Source organism: Chlorocebus sabaeus, chromosome 15, assembly GCF_047675955.1.
Source record: "Chlorocebus sabaeus isolate Y175 chromosome 15, mChlSab1.0.hap1, whole genome shotgun sequence".
NCBI lineage: Eukaryota > Metazoa > Chordata > Mammalia > Primates > Cercopithecidae > Chlorocebus > Chlorocebus sabaeus.
The window spans coordinates 60,803,224-60,822,606 of NC_132918.1; the positions used below are offsets into that span (position 1 = coordinate 60,803,224).

Below are 19,383 nucleotides of genomic sequence, written 5' to 3' on the forward strand. Positions count from 1 at the left end.
GCTGGCACAACTAAGTGTTGTATTTTATTTAACTTCAAGGGGCCAGGCACGGTGGCTTACACCTGTAATCCCAGCACTTTGGGAGGCCACAGTGGGAGGATCTCCTGAGTCCAGGAGTTTGAGACCAGGCTGGGCAACACAACGAAACCCCATCTCAACTAAAAATACATAAATTAACCTGGTGTGGCAGTACATGCCTAGAGTCCCAACTACACGGGAGGCTGAGTCAGGGGGACTGCTTGAGCCCAGGTAGTCAAGGCTGCAGTGAGCCAGGATCGTGCCACTGCACTCCAGCCTGGGTGACAGAGCGAGACTCTATCTCAAAAAATAAAAACTTAATTAACTTAGTGATTTTTTTTTTTAATTGTTTTCTGGGATGGAGTCTCACTCTGTCACCAGGGCTGGAGCGCAGTGGCGCGATCTCGGCTCACTGCAACCTCCGCCTCCCAGGTTCAATAGACTTAATGATAATTTAAACAGCTGCGTGTGGCTAGTGGCTGCCCTACTGCACAGCACAGGCCTAGCCCTAGACCGTTCTCTGCTTTGAGAGATCCTGCCATGCTTTTTGGGGGCCTCAGGATGCCTTCCCTCCTGCCTCTGTCTGGTTTTTCTTCTTAGTCCCAGCTCCCACTGTGAGGGGCTTTCATAGCCCTGAGGGCCAGAGCAAGCTGATTCTACCTTAAGAATTCTGCAGCAGAGACAGAAGCACAAAGACTGCACCAGGGCAGAGTGGGGGCCCAAGGGAGCCAAACCAGAAAGGCCGAGGCAGGAGGCTGCGGGAGCCGGGAAGAGGCAGAGGTAGAGAGCAGGGGTACGGATGAAGACCACCAGGGGGCTGGAGCCAGCCACAACACTCCTGCTCACAGCACAGGCCCAATTCCACAGCAGTCGGTGTCATCCAACTAGAAGACCCAGGTGAAACAGCCCCAAGGTGACACATACAAATGGAATAGGAAGAACACACTAGGATTTTCAAGGTGGGGAGAACTTCAAGATCACTGCTGGAAACCAGGGACCTAATTCCCCTTCCCCTGAGTCCTTTTCTTTTCCCATCTCAGGCCCTGATCGACTTCAGGAGTAGGGGCCCCTTAGCATGTCAGCCAGACCTGCTACTTCCTTCTGTGAGGACTTGCCACCGTGTTTCCAATACAAGACTCCCTCTCTCAAGAATCAGAACAGAGGAAACCAGAGGAGGGAGAGACAGACAAAAACAGAGGTGAGAGACAAAGAAAAGCAAATGTGGAGAGAACCATAAGGTGGCACGGGAGGGGCGGTGAGAGGTGACCTGGGCTCCTGATTCCAATCCTGTGACAACACACTCATATGATGTATCAATCAAACAGGACACTTTTGAGAATAAGGAGAGGCACTATTAATAACTGTGCTGGGACCACAGGCATCCACCAAGACTGCCAGGGCCAACTGAGACATGTGGTTTCCCTACGCATCAGAGCCAGTGACACTTCCCCTCCCTTGAGTTCCATGAGACTCCTACAACCTTTCAGAAAATCCTCCCTTTAATGTAAGCTATTTGAGTGGGTTGTGGAACAAAACGCAGGATAGTCTAACCCCAGCCTGGGCATCACCCGGCTCCAGACCCTCTGGGCAAGCCCTGTGCATTCAACAACTTTGACAAGGCCAGATCCTATTTCTTCACTCCAACCCTTTCCAAGGCATCACACTGCCTGTCCTTATCTGAACCACCAAGAAGTTCCTTTCATTAAGAGGACAGAGACGAAGAAAATACAGGGGTCATCATGGTTTTCTTCTTCCAGTTTCCCTCCTCTGAGGTTAACAAGGGTCTTGGACCCTTTTAAGGCCTAAGTAGAACCAATTCCCTCCTAGACAGAAAGGGTCTGGTTTAGAGCCCTGATCTAACTATAAAGTGTTTCTAAACAAGCAGGTGAGCACCCAGTTCCATCTCCCAGAACATCGCAGGCCTCCTTTCAATCCTTGGCCTGTGTTGTGATTCCATAACCAAAGGGAAGTGCTGCCATTTGGAGGCTGAGTTAAGGCAAATGGCTTTTTAACTTTTTAGTTTAAAATAATTTCAAACTTGGAAAAAATGAGGGTAAGATGCAGACGCCATGCCCCTTTACCCTGGAATATTTTGGGTGCATATTTCCTAAAGATGAGGCCATCCACTTATATAACCAGAGTACAATAATCAAAGTCAGAAAGTTAACATTGGTCCAATGCTATTAATCTGGTCTACAACTGTCTCCAAATTGTATCAACTGTCCCACCAATATCTTTTATAATAAAGGGCAAAAATTGTTTTCCTGGTCCAAGATCCAATCTAAGAGTCACACATGGCATTTTGTTATCTAACATTCTTTCATCTGGAACAGTTCTTCAGTCTTTGTCTTCCATAGCCTCGATTTTTAAACAATATGAGCCAGATATTTTGTAGAATGTCATTTGGAAAAGACTCCCTTTTTTTTTTTTTTTTTTTTTTTTTGAAACAGAGTCTCACTTTGTCACCCAGGCTGGAGTGCAGTGGAGCGATCTTGGCTCACTACAACCTCCGCCTCCAGGGTTCAAGCGATTCTCCTGTCAGCCTCCTGAGTAGCTGGGATTATGGCACCTGCCACCACGACCGGCTAATTTTTGTATTTTTAGTAGAGACGGGGTTTCACCAAGTTGGTCAGGCTGGTCTCAAATTTCTGACCTCATGATCCGCCAGCCTCGGCCTCGGCCTCCCAAAGTGCTGGGATTACAGGTGTGAACCACCATGCCCGGCCAAGACTTGCTTTCAATTCATCTTTTTTGTTGATGTTACTTAGGCACCAGAATGGAATTGAACCAATTACCAAAAAATGTTTAAAATAGCCCAAGGTAGATCCTTTTGGAGTCCATAAGTGTGCTGATTGGGTGTTCACGTGCACGTGTCAGATATGCCATCCTCGAATTTTCTTATGATATGATGTGAGCACATTACTCATCTGATATGAAATGAGAAAAAAAAAAATAGCCCAAGGTACAAATCTCCACGAACAAAGGAAAAAACTCATGAGCCCTTTAAACGTGCAAGCAAGCACAGGGGTCAGTACTACAAGGCCCGGGAGGATGGACCAAAGCTACATGACAACCCTGTACGCACGTAAGCAAGGAAGCTCTCATGCACACAGCTAGAAAGACTGGTGGAACCCCAGTGATTTTTCATTTATGGCCAAACACATGTTCTTCAATCCACAGGATTCTTTGAGTAAGAGGATGCAGAAATGCTGAAACAGCAGTGTTTTACTGAATTCAACCACAAAAGCACTATTTCCATGTTGACGCCAGGAGGCTTCACATATTTCCTCAACTGCAAGACCCACCATGTTCTTCAAAAATTCACAATCAGTAGATTTCAGACAGATTACACCATTGATGTGCATGTTTACTGGGGCTGATGTGTCAACCACCACCCAAGCTGTTATGAAATACAAGGTCCACTTTATAATTAGCACAAGTCTTAGAATCAGGGCGATATGGTGAGTTCATGGCCCAGCCTTGGAAAGCTCTGGAGATCAGTTAGTGTAGCCTGCACAGGAATCACACATCCACCCACCACAGCATTCCAGGCAGGCTGGCTGGCTGACTTCTGCTGGCTTTTAGATAACCTCCTCCTGCCTTCAGCTAATCAAAATGTTAAGAAAGGAGAGCACAGGATGCAAAAGAGCCAAAGTCAAAGTCGACGGCTGTAACTTTAGAGACACAGGAGAAATGACCAGAAGGAACAGCTAAAAACATCATTTCATCAGAATAGAACTAGGGGTGCGGGGGAGTGAGGTAGAGGACTTTCATTTTGCATTATAACTTATCAGGGACTCTTTTAAAAAAACTACGTCCAAGTATTGTTTCAACAAAAATGAAATTTTAAGTCTATGACAGCATAGACTGACTACAGAGCTTTTGTATTTCCTCAACTGTCAAGACTGAAGGTGGTTCATAATTTATTGAACATGTGGCTAGATCAGAATGGAGATCCCAGTCAAACAATATCGGGGCTGGAAAAAAGTTTGCCCATCTTTTGGTTTAGATGCTCCCATTTCACTGATGAAGTGACTGAAATCTCAGGAGATAAAGATCCTCTCCCAAGGATCTATACCTGACTAATATCAAGGCGAAGATTGAAAACCTGGTCCCCTAAGTCCTAGACTCTAGCATTCTTTCATCTATGCAGCCTCAGTGGGGATCTCAGAATATGTATCCGCTATGCCTCCAAACACAAACTACTTAAGGGCATGGGCTTCAGCCTCAGATTCCTGGATTCATTATGCATCCTGGCTCTACCACTCCTTGGCTGTGTGACCTGGGAGAACTGACTTATTCACTCAGTGCCTCCCTTTCTCATCGACATTCTGAAGGACTGTTGTGAGAATGAATAGGATAAAATATAGAAGCCACTTAGCACAAAATTTAGCATATAATAACCTTTCACAAAATAGTGGTTGTTTTCACAAAATAGTGGTTGCCATTATTTAATAAATGGCTCAGGGGCTGGAGGAAAGGACCAACATTTGTTGGACATATATGCCCGGTACCATGCCGGACGCTTTACAAACATCACCATATTTAACCCTTAACAGCCCTGGTAAGATCCGTATTGCCCTTCACATTTTGGAAGGAAATTAAACCCAGATAAGCTAATATAACTTACCAAGACTGTACAGCACATTAAGAGGCAGCAAATTCAAATCCAGCTCTGAGCTCTAAAGCCCACACTTTCCACCATCATATGCTATGGAGCTATGTAGTTTAGTTTCTATCCGCTCCAAGAAAAAAGTTTTCCTATGCTTTTTTTTTTTTAAGACAGAGTCTCGCTTTGTCACCCAGGCTGGAGTGCAGTGGCGTGACCTTGGCTCACTACAACCTCCGCCTCCCAGGTTCAAATGATTCTTGTGCCTCAGCCTCCCAGGTAGCTGGAATTACAGGCATGCACTACAATACCTGGCTACTATTTTTTCTTTTTTGTATTTTAGTAGAGATAGGGTTTCATCATGTTGGCCAAGCTAGCCCTGAACTCCTGGCCTCAAGAGATCTGCTGGCCCTGCCCTGGCCTCCCAAAGTACTGGGATTACAGAAGTGAGCCACTGCACCCAGCCTCCTATGCTTTTTTTGACCCTAAGTTTCACAACATTGAAGTGTGGTTTTAACAAGTTCCAAGTGGGGAAGTAGATGTAATTTCTATCAAATAAGTGCAATACCAGGACTCTTTCCCCAGAGAAGACCCAGCAAAACCAGTGGCAGGGAAAGAAAACAGCATATCTATCTGGAATTGCCCAAGGGGCTTTAGAACCCTACCACCCTGAATTATAAAGCATCTGTCTAATTATTGTAGTACCTCTGGCTCTAGGCTCCACTAATTTTTTCTAATAGGCATTGAAGCCATGCCATCTTTTTTTTCTCAGGCAAAATTTTTAAGAAATGGGCAAAGTGGCAAAGAATTTCCTATGGCAAGACCCACAGCATCACTAAAAACTGTCCATCTTGCCTTTATGGTTGCTGGCTTATTTGAGGTCACCGGGAATACTAACCAAAGTCCTTGCTTTGCTGGCTGGTTAACCATTAAAGCACCTCAAGAAGACACTGAAACATGGTTGTTTATGAAGTCTCCCCACAGAAAGCAAGGGAGGAAAGGAAGAAAGTATATGTCCTACGGGCCTCAAAATAAGCCACTGTCTCTACATCACCATGAGGGTAGCAGTTTTCAAATATGGCCGACAATTCTTTAGCACTGCCCCAGGATCAAGAAGAATTAGAATCCAGGTGGGCTCATGACTGCTTGGACCAACAGACTAGAATAGAAGAGCTACTCTGGTGGTTCCAAGGCTCAGTCAGAAAAAGCCATGAAGCTCCCACCTGGTCATCTTAGGACACTCACTCTGGAAGGAGCCAGAAACCAAAAGGAAGCGAAAGTACCACACGAGAAAGGTCACACGTAGGCACGCTGGTTGCAACTCCAGCTGAGCTCTCAGCATAAGCTTTCAGAGCCAGTATCCTCTGTCAAACACAAGCGTAGGTCATCTCAGACATCCAACCAAGCCCTCAAATGACTACAACCCAGGCTGACATCTGACTGCACAAAACTCCTCAAGCAAGGACCGCCCAGCTGAGACCTCTCAAAACCCTCTCCAAATTCCTAACCCACAGATCATAGGCAAAATAAAACAGTTGTTTTAAGCTATTAAGGCTTGGGATAATTATGGAGAAACAGTAACCAGAACAATGAAGAAGAAGCACACCCCGTTTCTTCTTCCAATAAAGCCAAAAATCAAGTAAGAGAACATTAAATCTGTGGGCTTCAAATCTAGCAACACGAAGCTGAATCCTTTCGCATGCTGGAAACAAAAGGGTGTGGTGAATGAAGACAACCAAACCCCATTCATCATGTTTTGGTTGGGTTTAATGCCAAACAATAAAAGATTTATATTAAGAGGGCTGAGCTGCAGTTATAATAAACAGCGGATATTCCTCTCATTGTCTCCCTGATAGCAGTTTCTTTCTGTCAGAACAAACACTAACATCTCTTAGATAATCCAGCAAAACACAGCAAAGGAAAAAAAAAATCAAGCAAGAATAGAACAAAATTTTTTCCATCTTCCTTTAAGGAAATGAAAGGGGCTGACTTGCCGAGCTCTCCAAGAGCTGCTTTGCAAATTCTGTGATACTCTTGGTTAAAATGCACTACAAAAAAGCAGTATAGTCTTTAAGGCTGGAAACATCTACGTGGCAATCGGCAGACTAAGTAACTCTCACAGAGAAAGGCTGGGCAAAGATACCTGGGCTGCCTGCCAAAGGATGAGGTTCAATAGATGTTTAATTCATCCAGCCAAAACACACACACACACACACACACACACACCACTATGTTAAAGTCCCTACAACAAATGCTGACAAAGAAAAATAACAGCACAAAATTAAAAGGCTACAGTCCACAGGGACCAGATCTCTGTCAACTTGGGGATTTGAAGATTCTCATTAACCACAGGGATAGCAATGAATCCATCAACCCCCATAGCCTGTCTTCTTTTGAGATGACACTCAGAGTCAGAGGGAAGGCACCTTGAACACAGCTGGGGATACAGTCACATGATTTGTAGGGAAGTCGGCAGGTACTGCAATAGCAAGCGCTTATGGCCCTGCCATGGGTTTCAGCTGAGGGGCCAGGAGAGTTTGTGTATTATCTTGTTGATCTTTGCAGGTTAAAAGGAAGACATGCCTAGTTTTTTTAAGGCAATACAGTCTATGTCAATATTAGACAGCTATTTCTATGTTCTAGCCAATGGCCAGAACATGTTTTGGCCACTAACAGCATTTTGCTAATGTGGATCCATGAATGAAGTTGTGCAAGAAAACCTATATATGCCCACATTTATCCATTTAGAAATGATGCTAATGGTCAAATACATAGAGTAACTAAGTTCAAATATCTAAATATTCTTAATATTTGTAATATTTTCCATTATATCTTGATTTATTGTGTTTTCTAAATAAGCATATATACGAGGGTTTCTTGGCTGTAGAAGACCCTAAAGTGCCTTTAAAGCACTTTTCACCCTTCCATGAATTACAACTACAGTAGCTGAACAATACGCTAATTCATCAAGCAAACCCACAACATCGGGGTTTATCTACAATTAAGGCAGGAACAACCAATCCGAAGTTTTTCCCATCAGCCTTCATAGTTCCTGAAATTCCTTCCAGAGAAATTCATTTCTTTGGCCTATAAAGACATTTTTTTTTTTTAACAACAAGCTTCATTCCCCACCCCCATCCCCTGAAAATTATAACATATGGTCATTGTAAATATTTCACGAAACACCAAGAAACGAAAACTACAAACCACCAGCATCCTCAGAAGCTAGCAACAACAACTGGTAACATCTGAGGGTACATTTTTCTAGAGCCAGGTTTCTCAAACAATGTGGTGATGGATTTTTCCCTCATCCAATCCACCGTAAATCAATACTTCTGTAGAATAAAAACAAACTAGGAAAGTAAAATGCCACCTGGATGTCACAACATCAAATTGCCAAAAAAAAAAAAAATTCTAAAGTCTTACTCTCAATTTCTGCGTTTATTTCACCATAATTGGTAACAAGCAGTTCACATTCTTTGACCCACACAAGAATAACTATGTTAGGGCCGGGCATGGTGGCTCACGCCTGTAATCCCAGCACTTTGGGAGGTCAAGGCAGGCGGATCATTTGTGGTCAGGCGTTCGAGACCAGCTTGACCTACATAGTGAAACCCCGTCTCTACTAAAATACAAAACTTAGCTGGGCATGGTGGTGGGCACCTGTAATCCAGCTACTTGGGAGGCTGAGGCAGGAGAATCACTTGAACCTGGGAGGCAGAGGTTGCAATGAGCCAAGATCACACCACCGCACTCCAGCCTGGGCAACAAAGTGAGACTCCATTTCAAAAAAAAAAAAAAAAAAAAAAAGAATAACTATGTTAGGCCTGTCTTCTCATATGCATATATTCTTTTACTATATATATAGTTTTATATATGCTGTAGTTTTATATATATTTTATGTATAGTTTTTTTGCCCCCACTAAGTAGACCGTGGCCATTTGTCCATATTCACACATCATCTTTTTTTAAAGTGAAAGGCCACTCTTAAAATGCTAACGCCCCCAAGCAAGGCAGAATCTTTGTTCATGAGCCAACATGTGCATAAGTGGACAGGTTCTGGGGAGGGAAAGGAGAACACAAGGTTGCGATTTACCAGTGTCACAACTGTCCTCACGGTCAGTCTGTCCAAGAACAGACTGGGAGGCCGGGAGCGGTGGCTCATGCCTGTAATCCCAACACTCTGGGAAGCCGAGGCAGGAGGACTGCTTGAGTCCAGGGGTTCGAGACCAGCCTGGGCAACATAGAGAGACCCCCATCTCTACAAAAACAAAAATTAGCCAGGCATGGTGGCACGCTCCTGTAGTCCCAGCTACTTAGAAGACTGAGGTGGGAGGATAACTTGAGCCCAGGAGTTCGAGGCTCCAGTGAGCTATGATTGTGCCACTGCACCCCGGCCTGGGCAACAGAGACCAACACTGTCTCAGGAAAAAACAAAAACAAAGCAGGAGGCTGGGCGTGGTAGGTAGCTCATGCCTGTAATCCCAGCACTTTGGGAGGCTGCAGTGGGTGAATCATTTGAGGTCAGGGGTTGACCAGCCTGGCCAAAATGGCAAAACCCCAACCCTACCAAAAACACAAAAATCAGCCGGGTGTGGTGGCACATGCCTGTAATCCCAGCTACTCAGGAGGCTAAGGCACGAAAATCGCTTGAACCTAGGAGGCCGTGGTGGCAGTGAGCTGAGATCAAACCATTGCACTCCAGTTTTTGAGACTCTGTCTCAAAAAAATCAATCAATCAATCAAGCAAGCAAGCAAGCAGGGCTCACTCAGGGAAACTAATTGTCACATCATAGCAGACAGGCCACAGCGCAATGCCCTGCTGATCCAGGGATGACAAAGTCCATCTCACTGCAATCCTGGCCTGTACGAGCCCTCCCTCTGGCCCCTTTCCCAGGGCCAATCTGACAAAGAAAGGTCATGGCAGGACCGGGGGGAGAGAACAGAGCTACTGCCAGGCCCCATGGCCAGTTTGGCCCCAGTGGACATCTCATTGGAACCTTCTCTGTTTGCAGCGCCCAGCGGGTCTCAGCCCTCCCTGCCAGCCAAACACACAGGGGGCCCTCTTGTCCACTCAGGCCGGGCAGCTCTCAAACAGCATCCCTTACCATCCTCCAGGTCACCCAGGGATGTAGGCAAGAATCGCAGCCCCCAGATCCAAAGATGAGAAGACTGCGGCTTCCATGTGCCAAGTATCCCTAGAAGTCAGCAGACCTCTGATTTCAACCTGTATCACCTGATGTCAGGACCGCTGTCTTCCCTCCACCTGCCCTTCCCCATGGCGTTGGGCTTTGGTTATTTCACAGCAAAAACTGAGACACAATCCCATTTTAAAGAAGAAGAAACTGAGGCACAGAGATTACATAACCTGCCAGAGGTCCCACAGCTATGACAAGCGGAGCTGGGATTCAGCGTCAGACAGTCTGGCTCCAGAGGCCAAGCTTTGCCAGCTGTCCTATAGCTAGGCCCACTCCACAAGTTTCAAATGTTTCCCCACTCACCTCCTTCCCCAAAGGGAAATAAGCAGTCTGGGGGGATGACTGAAGCCCAAGACCTTAAGTACCACCATTCTGATGGCCAAACTTCAAGTCAGAGCCGTGGGGGCAGCGCAGCAGCCCTGGCTCAGGCTACCCTGAAGAGACGCAAAGACCACACATGTTTTTTCTTTACAATCAGTCAATCACCAAAGGCCCTGTTAACACTCCAGCTCTCCCCACCCCAGCCTTCCTCATCCTGCAGACGATGTCTGCACCATCAGCTCTCTTCCTCCTCCACTTTAAGGCTGCTTTGGATGTTATCTTCAGACTATTTGGGGTCTGTAGACCTCAACTCTGATGCCCCCTATTTCAACAAAGCTTTGGACTCCCAAAGGGCCCTGAGAGACTCTCCCAGAATCCCCCTCCCCCGACTGCAATTGCTCGCTTGGATCCAGGAGATGGCAAGCTCCTTGAGGCAGGGACATGCCTGATTATCTGTTGACCACCCTGGTCCCCAGCACCCCACACAGTCTTTGCTGCAGGAAGGCCTCCAGGCCAATGTTTACTTCAACCAGATCTCACCTGTGTACAAGAAGGTCGGGGCTGCAGGGGCTCTGCCAGCCCAGACCGGGCAGCCTGCCACCAGGCCTGGAATCTGGTGCAGCTTCAAGAAACAGTTACTCCTCCCTCCCCCGGTCTATCTATTGCTTCAAACATTCCCTAGCAGTTCCTTCCAAGCAAAACTTAGTCTTGCAGGACCTAGTCCCTAGTGCATTCCACCCACACATGTTTTAATGGAGAAAGTGCTGGGACGTATCACTGTCCTTTGATAGAGGAATTTTTCTCCTGATTTGTGCTAATAATTCATGAAAGAGGGGCCAGGTGGCTTCCAGTTCACCCTCACCTCCAAGTTTCTAAGCTCAAAACAGAGTTTTTGGTTCTACCATTGCTCCTTGGGTCCAAAAAAAAAAAAAAAGTTTTAGGTTTTGTTTTTAAGAGAAAGCATTTGCTGGTTTTTGGAGGGAGGAAAGGCAGAGATAATGAGTGCTGGCTTAAGCGAGTTTGAGGAACACAGATACTCAGAAACAAAGATTTTTCAAACCACCCTGCCAGTATAAGCAGAAACTATTCCCACCTGACCTCAGCAACGAGGAAAAGAAAGGACCCCTTCACAGTCCTGGAACAGCCCACTTTCAGAGCAAGCACGGGACATGATGAAAACACTACATGTTGTGCTTAAAACCACATATATGTGGGCATGAAATAGTACAAATCTTTATTCTGATGAGACTTAGAAATTCTCAGTGTGGCATCTGTTTTAACAAACATTTGAAAAGAGACCTATATACTAGGCATTTTAAAATTACATCAGCATACTGAGTTTTATTACCTCACCTGGCAGGGCTGTCACACACCTGAATGACCCATTTATCTCTGACTCATCACCTCTTCTTCCATCCATTACTCACCCAAGCCTGGCACAAGGCCCCCTTGCTGGTCCTCAGCTAGGCCAGGCCCACTCCCATCTTAGCACAGATGCGCCCTCCAGCTGGAATGTTCTTCCCCCACATGGCCTGAGGCTTGCTCACTCTCTCCAGATAATACTGCATTCCTCTCCCTCCCCTTGCCTCCAAACACCCACCAGCTGAGTCCCCTTCCAGCTCTTCGCCTCCTTCGCATACATCAGATAACCTACTGTGCATACTTTAACTCTTTATTGCGTTTTCCACCCCCTCTGCAATGTAAGCCTCGGAAGAGCAGGGACTTCAGTCTGGTCTCTTCACTGCTCTGTCCCCATCACCGAAAACTGCCCCCATCACGTAGTAGGTGCTCAAGAAATACTTAGTGAATTAAAAAGCTGGTCAGGCACAGTGGCTCACGCCTGTAATCCCAGCATTTTGGAAGGCCAAGGGAGGCAGACTGCTTTCAGCTCAGGAGTTTGAAACCAGCCTGGCCAACATTGCAAAACCCGTCTCTACTAAAAATACAAAAATTAGCCAGGCGTGGTGGTGTGCGCCTTTGGTCCCAGCTACTTGGGAGGCTGAAGCTAGAGAATCACTTGAACCCGGGAGGCAGAGTCTGCAGTGAGCCGAGGCTGTGCCACTGCACTCCAGCCTGAGTGACAGAACGAGACCCTGTCTCATTAATAAATAAATAAAGCTGACGGATCACTGGATCTGTGGGAAAATGTTTATTTTCCTAACTTAAAACATCAGGCTTATATCCAAGGCCTCTCTGGTTAAAAGGTTCCTCCTTTAACAGCTTAAAAAGGTTGGCTTTCGCTGATATAAATCAGAGTGCAAAGGAGACCCAACACTGTTCAAAATAAGGTCAGAGGCAAACCCAGGTTGCAGGAAGAGACAGACATCCAAGTGACACGGCAGACGGCTGCCAGAGGCCCTTTTGCAATCTGGAATTTAAACGGCCAAGACAAGAAATGGGGTGTTAAATGTGGACCTCAGGAGCAACACCTTGGTCTACAGCTACCCACGGACAACTGCAGCACAGTGTGTGAGCACATTCGCAGCTACCACAAGCCTGGTCACCAATTCAGCTTCATCAGACAAAAACCATGAGAGGTGCTGAATGCCCCAGATCGCAATCAAAAGGCAAAGGGAAAGGAAATGGGGACAGCAAAATACCTTCCCCTGGGGTCCCTGAAAGTAAACTATTTCATTATTTGCCAATTCCATACTTGTGAATTCATCTACTCACTAAAATTTATACGTAACCCCAAAATCAATACACGCAGCCCTTTCAGGTTCACTCACCGACACGCGCAGGAGCGACACTCCACCTCCTCCTTTCAGTGCCCAGCCTGTAAACAAGTGTCCTTTTCATGGTCTACTTAGTGCCATGTCTTTCACACTTCTGTGCTTTCTTTGGTGATTTTGCTGTTAAAAATGGCCCAGAAGGGGAGTGCTGAAGTGCTGTCTGTGAGCACTCCTGAGCATAAGCAGGCTGTGATATGGCTTACAGGGAAAATACATGTTAGGTAAGTGGCCCTGAGTTCAATGCTAATGAATCAATAGTATATAGTAAATAAAGTGTCTTTTAATGGAAACTGAAAAGATTAATATTGATCAGTTGATGAAAATGATGTGACCACAGGCCTGCTCCGAGCCCTGCATTTTCCCTACAACAGTGGTTCCGTATTCACTAATTCAGTGTTCACAACTTTATGGAATACAAGTACTGCAAAAACAAGACGGGGCACGGTGGCTCACACCTGTAATCCCAGCACTTTGGGAGGCTGAGATGGGTGGGGTGGGGTGGGGCGGGGCAGCGGGGGGCGGGGGGCGGTGATGACGACATGAGGTCAGGAGTTCAAGATCAGCCAGTTCAAGACCAGCCTGGCCAACATGGTGAAACCCTGTCTCTACTAAAAATACAAAAATTAGCTGGGCATGGTGGCGGGCGCCTGTAATCCCAGCTACTACTTGGGAGCCTGAGGCAGGAGAATCGCTTGAACCCAGGAGGCAGAGGTTGCAGTGAGCCGAGATCGCGCCACTGCACTCCAGCCTGGGTGACGGAGTGAGACTCCGTCGCAGGAAAAAAACAAAAGACTCGACTGTATATTAAAATGGCTCATTTTCCTGCCCCCTATCCTTGGGCATACTCCCCTTGACCACCAGTGGCTCACTCCACCTGTTCCTCTGCAGGGGCTCTCCTGCAGGCATCTGCTCAGATGTCCTCCCGCAGCGCCCCTCCAGTGTCTGTCACATTTCTTACTGTAGCTATTACCACCAGTAATTATTACCCCCTCTCTGCTCCTCACTCCAACCAAAAACGTAAACTCCTGGAGGGCAAGGTCTTTGTCTCGTTCACCCACATAAATGCAGTGGTCAACGGTATCTGACAAGCAGCTGGTGCCCAGCGTGAAGGGTGAAATCCCACCTGGCTCCTTTGTGACAGAAAACACCTATTAAACATGTGCCTCCCAGTGCCACGTGTAGCTACTAACACTTGAAACATGTCTAGTCTCAAGTGAAATGTGCCTTAAGTGTAAAATATGCCAAAGATCTTAAAGACTTAGTATAAAAATATATGTAAAATATCAGTAATTTTTTAATAGCAAGTCCATGTTGAAATTGTACTGTCTTGGATATTCCGGGTTACACAAACTATTTAAATTCATTTCAGCTGTTTATTTTTCATTTTTAATGTGTCTACTAGGGAGTTTTTCATTGCTTATGTAGCCCGTATTATATTTCTATGAGTCAGTCTTGGTTATAATACCGTGAAAAGGCCAGCCAGCAACCCAGCCCAGCCCTGGCCACCCCCCTCACACCCTCCAGTTGGCCTCTCACAGGGCTCCAAACGCTCTCCAGAGTCAGGCAGGAAACACCTGTCCGGTGGCTTCCTGTGACACACAAATACCCAAGTGTATTCAGAAATAGGATTCAAAAGTCAGGCTAAAAAGAATTTAACAGATTAACCAATCTCACCCCAAGAAGGTAAGCACCCTAGGGGCTGAGATGTGGGCCATCTTGTTCATTACCCAGAACAGAGGCCAGCACATAGTAGGCGAGCAATTAGAATCAATCAATGCCTTGGTGCGGTGCGGGGCGGGGGGTGGGGGTGGGGGGTGGGGGAAGGGTAGGAAGAAGAACATTTCCAGGATGGGTATGGTAACTCATGCCTGTGATCCCAGCACTTTGGGAGGTCAAGGTGGGAGGATCACTTTGAGGCCTGGAGTTCAAGAACAGCCTGGTCAACAGAACAAGATCCCATCTTTACAAAAAAGTTTAAAAATATGAAAAATTAGCCGGGTATAGTGGCATGCACCTGTAGTCTCAGCTACCGGGGAGGATGATGCAGGAGGATTGCCTGAACCCAGGAGTTTGAGGTTGCAGTGAGCTGTGTTTGCACCACTGCACTGGGATAATAGAATGCAGGAACTGGAGGAGATCTGGAAAATGCCTGGGACTATAAGATGGGAGCCCTGCCTCTGAGGCATCATCATAAAATGCTAAGCCTCTGAGTCCTTATCTGGAAAGCAAATAGTCCCTCCCCTCCTAGTTCTCCAGGCCAGAACATTCTATGATGATAGTAGTTTAATACAGTGGCAACTAGACTGTTTAATATAGTGGCAACTGGGCTCTTGAAACATGGCTATTGTGATTGAGGAACAGAATTTTGTCTTACTTAATTTTAATTAAACTCATTAGCCAGGCATGGTGGTACACACCTGTTATCCCAACTACTTAGGAAGCTGAGGAATGAGAATCACTTGAGCCCAGGAGGTGGCGGTTGCAGAGAGCAGACATCGCACCACTGCACCCCAACCTGGGCGACAGAGTAAGACTCTGTGTCAAAAAAAAAAAAATTAATTAAATTCAAATAGCCATACGTTGCACATGGCTACCATATGGGACAGCATAGCTCTAGGCTGGTGTGACAGGATGGAATGAGATAAAACGTGTAAAAAACAGTCTGTAAATGCTAAAGCCCTACAGGAATGGTAAGGGTTTTGTTGTTTAATGCATTAGAAATCTGAGATCCTAAGAGGTTTCGGTTACCGCACATGACAGACAGACTCAATTCATAAGTGAAAGAAATGTAAATAAACTAGATTTTACTTCACTTAGGGAGAAAGACAGCCCGTGTTCTTGTACACCTACGATGGAAATGGAGGTGGTGAGCGATAACCCTTCACACAGCTCAGAGCAACAGACTTTTTAATCCACATTGCTACATCCAGATTTGGTAACTCCAGGGCCTACGCATGCAGCAGAAATCAAGGCTGCCTGTGAATCCTGGCAGATTATATTCCTATCTCCCACACCCTCACTCTCAGGGACCATGTGCTTCTTGTCCCTTCCACTGACTTTTGCTATTTCTTCTGCTACAGAAACAGACTTTGCCAACAGCTCCCTGCACTGGGAAACTGTGCTGAGAGTCCCTTCAGGGCTCTGACAGTCAATTCACAGTCTCCTGAATACATACAGTGGTTGTTCAAATATGCTGATGGGTGGTAAAAGCACCCACTACTGGAAAGGGGTGGAAACTAATGAGAGGCTGTGATGAATGCTAACTTGTTTACACTCCAGTTGGAAAATGCACATGAAATCTAAATCAAGTTTTAGTCTCCCAAGATTTTTCCCAGTAGGAAAGGCCTTTCCAGTCTAAACAGCTTTTTGTTACCATTATAATTATATTCTATGCACAAGCAGACAATAAAGAAATGAGCAGGAAGGCAGAAGGCGGGGGTGAGTTATTAGGACAGGAAAGTCAAGAAATGGTCAAAGTCACAGGAAACAACACAACGCTTTCCAGGACAAATGGCAGGAACCGCCCTGAACATGTAAGAGATTTTGTGAGCTCATTCATTATTCTCCATTAAAGAGTTCAGCTAATTTTCCCCTCTATCCTTTCAGTCACATGAAAACTTGGGGCTTAGGCGTTGTGTAACGCTCTGCACAGACTTGATTTAGGCCCCATGGAGCTTCCATAATGAAAAACAACATGTGAAATTGGATCCACATGCGTTCCGCCCACAGGTTGAGCTCAGTGGTGTATTTTATTCTGTCAGGGAGCTGTTGCTCAACTCCCAAGGAGGGGGGTCCAGCAATAACCCTCCAGCTATGAAGACAAAATTAACCAGCCTTGTGCCGGTGTGAGTGACATCACTTCACCAAGAACAGGAATTCAGCTCTCTGTACCTCGAGTTCAGTCTCCCGTCTGTTGATATCATCCGTGGACTGATTTAACTTCTCCAGTTCTCCCTGGTGAAGAAAAGAGGGAGAGAAAAAGACTTACGGGATCCGTCTTTTGTTTCCAATATAACTCAGTCCATAACCTGAAAAATCACCCCAGCCCAGTTTGCAGGAAAAGGGAAGAATCGGTATTAATTCTTAAGGCAAACAGTCGAGGCTTGGCTAGAAAAGCAAATGAATGTCAGCATTTCTGAAACCATTTTCTTGAGGGCATCCTTTTTGACAATGTCTTCAGAGACATTTGGAATTTGTCAGAGGTCAAATATTCCAAGTATGTGCCTTCAGGTAAATCCCACCTGTTACAAATGGTTTAATGGCCTCATCAAAACAGCACCATCTGCCTTGAGCAAGAACTTTGCTTAGAAAACAATAAAAGACAATAAGCAAGGCCAGGCCAAAAATATAAACCCAGTGAAATCATCAAGGGCAGAATTCTGGTATTAACTCACCAGAATTATTTTTCTGTAAAGGGTGAAAATCTTTTCACACTGCCAATTATTCAACCTACTTAGCTGGATGTTTTAAACTAGCTTTAATCCCATTCATTTTAATAAACATTTACAAACTGACATTTTGTAAAAAGCATCCAACATGAACTTAACTCATCTTTACTATGCAAACAAAGGATCTTGCTAACATAATCCCATACCAATAACACACGATTTATTCCAAACCAATTATTTTAATTAATAGCATTCCTAATGCAAGGTTTTTTTTTCCACCTGATCTTTATCTTGCTAACCTGACAAAACAATTCATTTAAACCCTAACCACTGAGTTAAGTGAGCTTTTAAATTGATCTGGGCACTAAAAAACCAATTAGGGATCCAGAAATTACAGAGCATGCTTAAAAGCAATTTTTCAAAAATGATTTACTGAAAAGGTAGAATAAAACGGGTCTTAGAAAGGGATTTGCTCTGCTTTTTGCTTCGGGGTGAAGAGGTTAAACTGTCACTCCTAGATCTCGGCTTGGAAATTGTTTTTTAATCATCTCTCTTGGAAATGGAGGCACAGTCAGCCAGCCCAATCCCCTCGCCGCCTCCACGCGTCAGCTTTGCGCATCAGTTGTCCCTGATTTCTGTTCCTGCCCAACCTCGCAACAAGGAAAAGCAGGGTTTTAAGCAATTTCAGGCCAGGCGGAACGTTGAGCCGGTGGTGACAATAAGACGCTCAGTTCTCTAACAATGAATCAGAGAAGGAAAACGGCTCAGGCCGGGCACCTTGGCAGGTGAGGACTCTGCACTCGGGGCACCAGTGCCAGCCCGCGCTGCAGGGGCGGGCAACGCCCACCCGCCTACGGTGCCCGGCGCCCACGCGGGCGACCCCTCCTCGCAGAGCCTGGAGGCCATGCCTTGCCCGCGGTGCCGTGGCGGCCGGGCGGGGGGTACCCCCGAGGATACCATGGCGCCCCCGCCCCCTTTTTCCCTTTGTTGCACATCCGCCCGAACCACCAGGCACGCGGCGGCGACCCCGATCCTGCTAGGGGTCTGCGGGGGGCTCCCCGCAATAGAGTCAGGCCGCATCCACGCGGGCACTGTAGCCTCCTCATTGTGGAGACGATGAAACAGAGCATACAGATCGTCTCCTGCCACCGTATGTAGCCGCCAGTCCCCTGACCACAGTCACTGGGGGCTGCGAAGTGGATGTACGCGTAGACGCCGACCTCCGCAGCAGCCCTCGCGAAGCCCGGATGCGGGGTGACCCGCGCGCCCTACCTGAATTCGGGGGTCCACCTCTTCTTCCTCCTCCAGCCCCTGCTCCATCCCGTCTTCCTCCTCCTCCTCCTCGTCCCGTGCAGGCGGCAGGAGCTCTGCTGGCTCCTCCGAGCGGCTCCGCTTCAGTGCCGCGTCCATGCGGGCAGTCGCCAGGCGCGCCGCGCAGTGGGCTCCGGAGCGCCCTGGAGGTCGCGGCCGCCACAGGCTGGGCTGGAGCCGCCTCGCCACAGCCGGGCACGGTCGGGGAGCCGCCGGGGCCGACACCCGGGAGGCACAGCTAGCCGAAGCGGATTCCTCTGGCCGCGGCGGAGCAGAGGAAATGGGCGCGGCCGCCCCCTTTCTGCCGCGGCAGTCAGTGCAGCGCCCGCTCCGCCCCCGTCCCGCCCCGGCCGCGCGCTCCTCGGCCAGTCCCAGCTACCCAGGTCTCCGTCACAAAACCCCAGCTCCCTCCACATCTCCAAGGTGGCAAAATAGGAGAGCCCCCACCCCCTTGTAACTTAGCAGCCCGGATATATCTCAACTGCGTAACGCAAGCCTCCCGCTTTCGGGAGTCCCCTTCTCCCGCCCTCCTCCGAAGAGCGTTGTGTGTGGTAGGAGGTGTGGGGTGTTTTCACGCTGAAGTCGCCTTCCGAAGCCTGGGCTTAGTGACCCTGGACCTCAGGACCAAGACTTGCCGAAACCCTGTACCCAAAGCACATTCCTCCCCTTGAGCGAACCTTGGGAATGGCACCTACTCAAAGATTTCCCCAGAAAAGCAAACTAAAATATGCGCTTATATAGACACAGGAGTGTAGAGAGGAGAGCCAGCTGGAGCTCCGTGCACGGATGCATTGCCGAAGGCTGCA

General features: G+C 47.0%; 1 protein-coding gene and 1 non-coding gene across 2 annotated transcripts in view; one reads left to right on the top strand and one right to left on the bottom strand.

Annotated features, from left to right (window-relative positions):
- The window catches only part of SH3BP5 (SH3 domain binding protein 5), a 76,443-nt gene extending 57,589 nt beyond the window's left edge, over positions 1-18,854 (bottom strand). Inside the window, exons 1-2 of the mRNA XM_008009177.3 lie at positions 18,539-18,854; positions 16,770-16,832 (exon numbers count right to left, since the gene is read on the bottom strand). Of these exons, the coding sequence (XP_008007368.2) occupies positions 16,770-16,832; positions 18,539-18,676 (201 nt within the window). The 5' untranslated portion in view covers positions 18,677-18,854. The remainder of the gene's footprint in view (positions 1-16,769; positions 16,833-18,538) is intronic.
- Positions 2,843-2,951, top strand: LOC119626096 (small nucleolar RNA U13). The gene has a single exon (XR_005242285.1). It is a non-coding gene; the product is annotated as a small nucleolar RNA U13 (small nucleolar RNA).
- Positions 18,855-19,383: the final 529 nt, after the last annotated feature.